This window comes from Nicotiana tomentosiformis, chromosome 12, assembly GCF_000390325.3.
Source record: "Nicotiana tomentosiformis chromosome 12, ASM39032v3, whole genome shotgun sequence".
In the NCBI taxonomy this organism is placed as follows: domain Eukaryota; kingdom Viridiplantae; phylum Streptophyta; class Magnoliopsida; order Solanales; family Solanaceae; genus Nicotiana; species Nicotiana tomentosiformis.
Genome location: NC_090823.1, coordinates 53,549,134 through 53,557,449, shown reverse-complemented (window position 1 = coordinate 53,557,449; position 8,316 = coordinate 53,549,134). Strand labels below are relative to the sequence as shown.

At 41.3% G+C, this 8,316-nt stretch overlaps 1 protein-coding gene across 1 annotated transcript; it reads left to right on the top strand.

Annotated features, from left to right (window-relative positions):
• Window positions 1-2,392: 2,392 nt before the first annotated feature.
• LOC138902651 (uncharacterized mitochondrial protein AtMg00860-like) lies at window positions 2,393-2,809 on the top strand. Its single transcript, XM_070190536.1, has one exon. The coding sequence runs from the start codon at window positions 2,393-2,395 to the stop codon at window positions 2,807-2,809; it is 417 nt and encodes a 138-aa protein (XP_070046637.1).
• Window positions 2,810-8,316: the final 5,507 nt, after the last annotated feature.

Sequence of the window (8,316 nt, the reverse complement as noted above, 5' to 3'; positions counted from 1 at the left end):
TTCTTACCCCATTTGCTGCCGACGGGATCAAAACTGCTTGAACGGATGACTCATATGGATCCTTAGAAAGATCCTCCTCAATAGACCCCATGATCTCCGATGGGTCTGACTCCATAGTGTAACATATATCTCTTTCTAACACTTTCATAGCCTCCTGACCCATGCTAGTGGCATGCGCCTGTCGTCTAATAGTAATAGGCATCACTAAAAACATAAATAAGGCAAATATTAGGAGTGGATACTTATGACTCAGTTCTATCGCACAATCTGGATTAGAAGGAAAAGAAACCATCCTAAATGTCCTGTAGCCTCCTATTTATAAGTGTGGTGCACAACACACCCATAAACAAGACTCTACTAGACACGGTCTATAGACAACCCTAGGACAAAACTACTCTAATACCACTTTTTTCACGACCCAAACTGATGGGCCGCGACGGGTGCCCGATTCCTACCTGTCGAACACCCCTAAGCATGCGACTAATGTATGAACATGAATAACTTCTGCTGAATTACGAGCATAACATGTGTGAGGGAAATATTCCCAAAAGACATACATACATATACGTGCAGAATACGTAGGGCGAGCTGACAAGGCTGCTATAGACAACTATATACCTCAAAACTGGAAGCCGGCAAGGCCACATACTATCAAACTACACATACCGTCTACAGACCACTATTAGAATATACAATTATACAAGGACGGGACTGGGTCCTGTCATACTCATATATGTATACAAACATATCATACCAAGGTCAAAAGCAGCTCCATATCAAATGGAGCACACCAACTCTCGTTGATCAAGGATCCTAAGGAGGGGGGCGTCAACTTGTTTACCTGTACTTGCAGGCATGAAACACACGCCTCGGAAAATAGGGCGTCAGCACGAATAATGTACTGAGTGTGTAAGGCATAAAATTAGTACGTAACAGACATAAATGAAACATGGAATAAAGGATTCCGCCTGTAAGTCTAAATCATTTTCTAAATCCTGAAACATTTATAATGTCATGCACGTGCGTACAAATATTGTGTCATGCATGGGTATAGGTGTACATAACATCATCAAGCCTCTGAGGGCATCCCATCATATCGTCTCGGCCACTATGGGCAAAATCATCAACATATACCAGCTGATCAGGTGGTGGTGCGTATATAATGCCGTAACCTTTTCCCATATGCCATATACATATATACGCGTATATAACGCCATCTAGTCATGGGTTAATGTAAATGGATGCAATGCATGTGAAGTACGTCAATAAAATCTTTCGGAGTGTCATAAGACTATTATGCCTCAAAATAATATCATGAAATATACTTCATCAACTTACGTATTTTCAGAGACCCATGAACAGACGATAGAATAATAAGACTTATGGGAAAACAAGAATCTACGCATCTCTAGCATTTCTACGAATAGAGTCATTTATGGAAGTTGTGCATTTGCTCGTTTCATTTGTGTCGTATAGATCATGCCAAAAAGAAAGAAGGGATAGCCTTAACATATCTGAGTCGGTTCTCTTGACAATCCTCTAACACACGTTAATTGCAACAAAACACGGAACAAGTCGTATGAAAAGCTCGAAGCAATAACGTTTCTATGCAAAGATAATCTTGGTTGAAACTTTTTCTTAAGTGAATAGCAGTAACGTTTCTATGCAAGGAAGTCTTGGTTGAAGCTGTTATCTTGCTTATGTGACTTATGTTTGTAACATACAAACATTTAGGTTTGAATGCATATAAGAATGTGTTTGTGACTTATGTTTCTTAAGAATGGATATGACTCACGTTATATGTGTCTTTCCTTTATTAAATGGAAATGACTCACATTCTTAAGACTTGCCACATAACATAGTGACTTAAGAGTCACAATTCTTGAATTGGTTTGCTGCCACGTGGGAAATGTTTTGTCTTAACCACATTCTTTAATTAATCACCGACAACTCCTTAATTAACTAGGTAATGTCCCATTAACCAATAATTAACCAATTACCCACATAATTAAGAATTATCTCAACTTACTTAAAATACAATGCACTTTTAACATACCTTATACACCTTACTATCATGGTCATGTAGTACCTTGTATGGCACTAGTCCATAAATACCGGGTAATATAGCTCGGACCGTATTTTATCCCAAATCGACAACTTTCAACGGAACTCCTTTTCTTTGATTTGTTTACCCTCTAGACTTCACGACACTTACTTATCACTTGTTATAAATAGCATAATTGCGTGTAACCTCAAGATAATCTCATTCCTGAGTCTACATTGATTAACTGAAGATGAAACCTTAACGTACGAAAACGCGAGATGTAAAAACGAGCATGCCCAGCATTTGAGGATTGTGTTGCAGCGGTTGAGGGAGGGGAAGCTTTATGCTATGTTCTCAAAATATGAGTTTTGGCTTAGTTTAGTGGAATTTTTGGGGCGCGTGGTTTCCAGTAAGGGGATTCAGGTGGATCTGAGGAAGATAGAGGCAGTTCAGAGTTGGTCAAGTCTATCCTCAGCTACGGAGATTCGGAGCTTTCTCAGCTTGGACGATTACTATCGTCTCTTCATGGAGGGTTTCTCATCTATTGCATCGCCTTTGACCACATTGACCCAGAAGGGTGCTATTTTCAGATGGTTGGATGAGTGTAAGGAGAGCTTTCAAAAGCTCAAGACTGCCTTGACCACATCTCCAATTCTTGTTATACCTTCAGCTTCTGGTTCTTATACAGTATATTGTGATGCCTCTTGGATCAGTATTGGGTGTGTCTTGATGCAGGGAGGCGGAGTGATTGCTTATGCTTGTTGAAGCCTCATGAGAAGAACTACCCTATCCATGATCTGGAGATAGCTTCCAGCATTCATGCATTAAATATTTGGAGGCATTATCTCTACGGTGTGTCTTGTGAGGTGTTTACAGACCATCGGAGTCTCCAGCATTTGTTCAAACAAAAGGATTTGAATTTGAGGCAGCGGAGATCATTGAAGCTACTAAAAGACTATGATATCACTATTCTGTATCATCCTGAGAAGGCCAATATGGTTGCCGATGCCTTGAGTAGAAAGGCGGTGAGTATGGGTAGCCTTGCATTTATTCCTGTTGGTGAGAGACCTCTTGCAGTAGATGTCCAGGCCTTGGTCATCTAGTTCGTGAGATTAGATGTCTCGGAGCCCAGCCGGGTTCTAGCTAGTGTGGTATCTGGTTCTTCCATATATGATCGCATCAGAGAGTGCCAGTATGACAATCCCTATTTGCTTGTCCTCAAGGACACGGTCCAGCACGGTGATGCCAGAGATGTTACTATTAGGGATGATGGAGTTTTGAGGATGCATGATCGGATTTGTATGCCTAATGTGGATGGGCTACGTGAGTTTATTCTTGAGGAGGTCCATAGTTCGCAGTATTCCATCCATCCGGGTACCGCGAAGATGTATCAGGACATGAGACAACATTATTGGTGGATAAGAATAAAGAAGGATATAGTGGGGTTTGTAGCTCGGTGCCTCAACTGTCAGCAGGTCAAGTATGAGCATCAGAGACCGGGCAAATTGCTTTAGAGGTTAGAGATTCCACAGTGGAAATGAGAGCGGATCACCATGGATTTTATAGTTAGGCTCCCATGGACTTTGAGGAAGTTCGATGCTATTTGGGTGATTGTGGATCGGCTGACCAAGTCCGCGCACTTCATTCCAGTAACGACTACCTACACTTCAGAGTGGTTGGCTGAGATTTACATCAGAGAGATTGTTCGCCTCCACGACATGCCAGTGTCCATCATTTCAGATCGGGGCACGTGATTTACATCGCAGTTTTGGAGAGTCGTGCAGTGAAAGTTGGGTACCCAGGTTGAGTTGAGCACAACATTTTACCCTCAGACGTACGGACAGTCCGAGTGCACTATTCATATATTGGAGGATATGCTACGCGCTTGTGTCATTAATTTTAGGGGCTCTTGGGATTATGTCACGCCCCAAACCTGAAGGGGCGTGGCGGGCACCCGGTACCATTCTCGGCCCGAGCGTACCACTCTGTAAATGTGAACTCTAGAGGAATAACCCTCAACCTAGGCCGATGAGGCCATATTCTTAATCATCTGGAAATATCGTTTGTCTCGTCTAAGGGGTAAACATACCCAAAAACTCATATAGTGTTATACAAACTATACAGGACTTGTCTACAAGCCTCTAGAGATAGTTGAACTATATCATGGTCGGGACAGGGCCTTGACCTACCCATCAAACCTGTATATATATAAAACGGACTCCAAGGTCTAGACCTGGTAACTCCGGGGAAGTGGAGCTTACCAACCAAGCTGATATTTGGCTCTGTCTACTGGGAAGGTCTATCCAGCTGTCTATCAGGACCTGCAGGCATGAAATGCAGCGTCCCCAGCAAAGGGACGTCAGTACAAATAATGTACTAAGTATGTAAGGCAACAAAATAACTAAAAGCTGAAACTGAATTGATGATATAATAACGGAATGTAACTGGGAGTCACAAATAATCTAAAGATATGCTTATCTGCTGATACTGACTCAACTCTCTCCATATAGTATGTAAAATAGTTGTCCGGCCCTATAAGGCTCGGTATGTGTAACTGCCCTGCCATAGTAGGCTCGCTCATAGGCGCTCGGCCATACTAGGCTCTGTATCTCGGCCATTCTGGGCTCGCTCATAGGCGCTCGACCACAGTAGGCTCGGTATATAACTTACCATCTGATCAGAGGTTGCCCAATAGGGGCCTGCCCACCGATTATAACTCGATGGTGGTAAAAATACTGTAACACTGTATATATATACACTCTATGCTCTATTGGCTGAAATAAGCCAATACTAAACTGAATATGAAGTCCCGATAAGGGAGAATACTATAACTTCTGAGACTAGGATAATGTGAATAAATTCAGGAATACAAACTTCTCTTTATGCTTCGTTATCAAACTCATGTAGTTACGAGATCATGCCAAAATGAAGAAAGGTTTAGCCTTAACATATCTTATCACAATCTTTCCAATCACCAAGTTGAACTCACCTCTTTGCACCTTAATCTACAAGAATGATAATAATGCTATCGTTAAGTTACGAAAGGTACAACTATCGTACAACGAACGACAAGCTTATTTTGTATTAAAACGGACAGCACCTCCCCTATAATCCTTACTTCCTCCAAATTCAAGATAACACCACAACACCAAAAACAACAATAAAAACATATATACATTAGTTTCCAACCTTATGCACACCACACATTACTACAAAACAGCCCAACACACCCCAATCTCTTCATACACAAAACGACCACCGTAGTAGTGTCAACAACCCGAAATTGTTACGATGAACAACCAGCCCAACATTCTGCATTTATGTAGTGTTTCTCCGCACCCTTCCTCCTCCAAAACTCCACAAAACATTAGTAAAACACGCTGCCCAGCAGCACCACAAAACAGTCCATAAAACAGTCCACAAAACAGTCCGCTACAAGTGAATAACTCAAACTCACGGCTTCCGATCACCGTCCCGTGAGTTCTTACAAATATAGAATGACTTACTATGCATATACAGCAGAAAAAATGGATGAAAGAGAGCATTAAACGTACCTTATTTGTTGGATAACTCAGCTCCTATCTTGGTTCTTCAAACTCTAGGCTTTACCTCCAATTAGAACTTGAAATGGAGAGAAAATCGATTAGGGTTTGTGGGAAAGTTTTGGGAGGAATTTTTCAGAGCTTATGTCTAGTTATTATACTCTATTTTAAGTCTAATATATTAATAAAATAGGCCTTTAAAAGGCCTCTTTGGACGACCCGAAATGGCCCATTTTTGGGCTCTCATTTAAGCAAGTAGGTGACACACCTACTTGTCACCTAGCAGCTTGCGCAGTATCGCAACAATGACCATATCTCTCTACTCCGATATCGTATTGACAAACGGTTTAATGAGTTGGAAAATAGACTCATAGATCTTTAATTTGATGGGTAGAACACCCCATAACTCTAAGTATATTGGGAGAAAATTGCAGTTACATTTGACCCAAAGTTTCAGTAAAACTTATGAATGTAACTTGTGATGACTTTCATCGACTTTTGTTCCACAACTCGCTTGACTTCAAAACATAACACACGGATGTCATACGACTAATATAAATCATAACATAATCTCCTTATCATGTTAAGCACCCTAGTCTCACCCCAAAGGTACATGTTATAACATTCCCAACTTGTCGACTTTCGACGAAACATTATTTTCTTCAATTGCTTTAGCTTCTGAACCGTCCAACCCTCTTTCTACTTGTTGTTCATGATCTTAAATATTTGTAACCTCAGAGGTAACATGATTATCTTACTTTGTAAACTTTTCAAATATGATTTCATTTCTGAGCTTACATCAATTGACTTACGACGTACTCGTACGTACGAAAACATGGGTTGTAACAGATTAGTTCCTACGACTCGTAGATTTTGCCTACAACAACAGCTAACAATCGAGCATTCAGATGGCTCCATATGAGGCCTTGTGTGAGAGACGGTGTAGATCTTTGGTGGGTTGGTTTGAGTCTGGTGAGGCAAGGTTGTCGGGTACTGCTTTGGTTCAGGATGCTTTGGACAAGGTTAAATTGATTTAGGAGCAGCTACGTACGGCGAAGTCTAGACAGAAGAGTTATGCCGATAGGAAGTTCAGTGATGTTGCTTACATAGTTGCGGAGAATGTACTGCTCAAGGTTTCACCCATGAAGGATGTTATGAGGTTCGAAAAGAAGGGCAAGTTGAGCCCTCAGTATTGGGCCGTTTGAGGTACTTCAGAGGATTGGGGAGGTGGCTTACAAGCTTGCCTTGCCACCTAGTTTGTAGAGTGTGCATCCAGTGTTTTATGTTTCTATGCTTCGAAAGTATGTCGGCGATTCGTATCATGTTTTGGATTTCAGCACAGTTCATTGGATGGTGATTTGATTTATGATGTGGAGCCGGTGGCCATTTTGGGTCGGCATGTTCAAAAGTTGATGTCAAAAGACATAACTTCAGTGAAGGTGCAGTGGAGAGGTCAACCAGTTGAGTAAGCTACTTTGGAGACCGAGCGGGCGATGCAGAGAAGATATCCACACCTATTTGGGACTTCAGGTATGTTTCTAGACCCGTTCGACGACGAACGTTTGTTTAAGATGGGGAGGATGTAACAACTCGGCCGGTCGTTTGAGAGTTGTAGCCCCGTTCTCCCATTTATCGCTCATTTTGTACTTTATAGCTGTTATTGACTTGCCAGGGTAGTCGGTTCGAGTCCGGTGAGATTTCAGAATGAAATGAGACACTTAGTCTCAAGGTTGAAAGCTTAAGTTGAAATGATTGACCGGATGTTGATCTTTGAGTAAACGACTACGGAATGGAGTTTTGATGATTCTGTTAGCTCCGTTAGGTGATTTTGGACTTAGGAGCGTCTCCGAATTGTGATTTTGGACTTAGGAGCGTGTCCGGAACGAGGGGATTCTTGAGGTAATTCCCTTGTGCTCATTTGTTATCAATAATTTTGCTTCCCCATTGATTTTCCCACCTAGTTGGTGCGTATTTGAGGTGTAAATTAGGAGTTTGAGGCTAGTGATTTGGAGAGTTTGATTTGGGGATTTGGGTGACGATTTGGTGTCGGATTTTGATAAATTTGGTATGGTTAGACTCGTGGTTAAATGGGCTTTCGGATTTTGTGACTTTTATCAAATTTTGAGACTTGGGCCCGGGGGCCAGCTTTTAAGTCGATTTTTGACTTTTGATTAATAACTTGGCATTTTCTTATGGAGTTGATTCCTTTAGCCCGTATTGATTATATCGAATTGTTTATGGCTAGATTCGAGGCATTCGGAGGCCGTTTCATGAGGCAAAGGTGTGATGGAGTAGAGAGTTGCTGGTATTGAGGTAAGTAACAGTTCTAAATCTGATTTTGAGGGTACGAAACCCCGTATTATGTGTCATGTATTTGGTTTTGAGGTGACACACATGCTAGGTGACGGGCGTGTGGGCGTGCACCATAGGAATTGTGACTTGGTCAAATCCTAGGGAACCGTGTAGTTGAATAATCTGTTGTTATCTGTATATTCTCCATGTAGTAGAGAAATTAAATCACAAATCATGTTAAGACTATCTGTTGGCACTGTAGGGACCCATAGAGGACGTATACATGTTGAATTATCTGCTAAATTATTATTTTATACTCAGTCATATTTTTACTTGTTTATTATATACAGTCTCTATTGTTCCTTGTTGATACATTATATCATTTCTGTTGGGGCTGACTTTCATGATTACTGAGAGCCCTAGAGACTGAAGAGATTG

What these genes read in the sequence shown, in the direction of transcription:
- LOC138902651 (XM_070190536.1), top strand. Translation starts at nt 2,393, where the DNA reads ATGTTCTCAAAATATGAGTTTTGGCTTAGTTTAGTGGAATTTTTGGGG.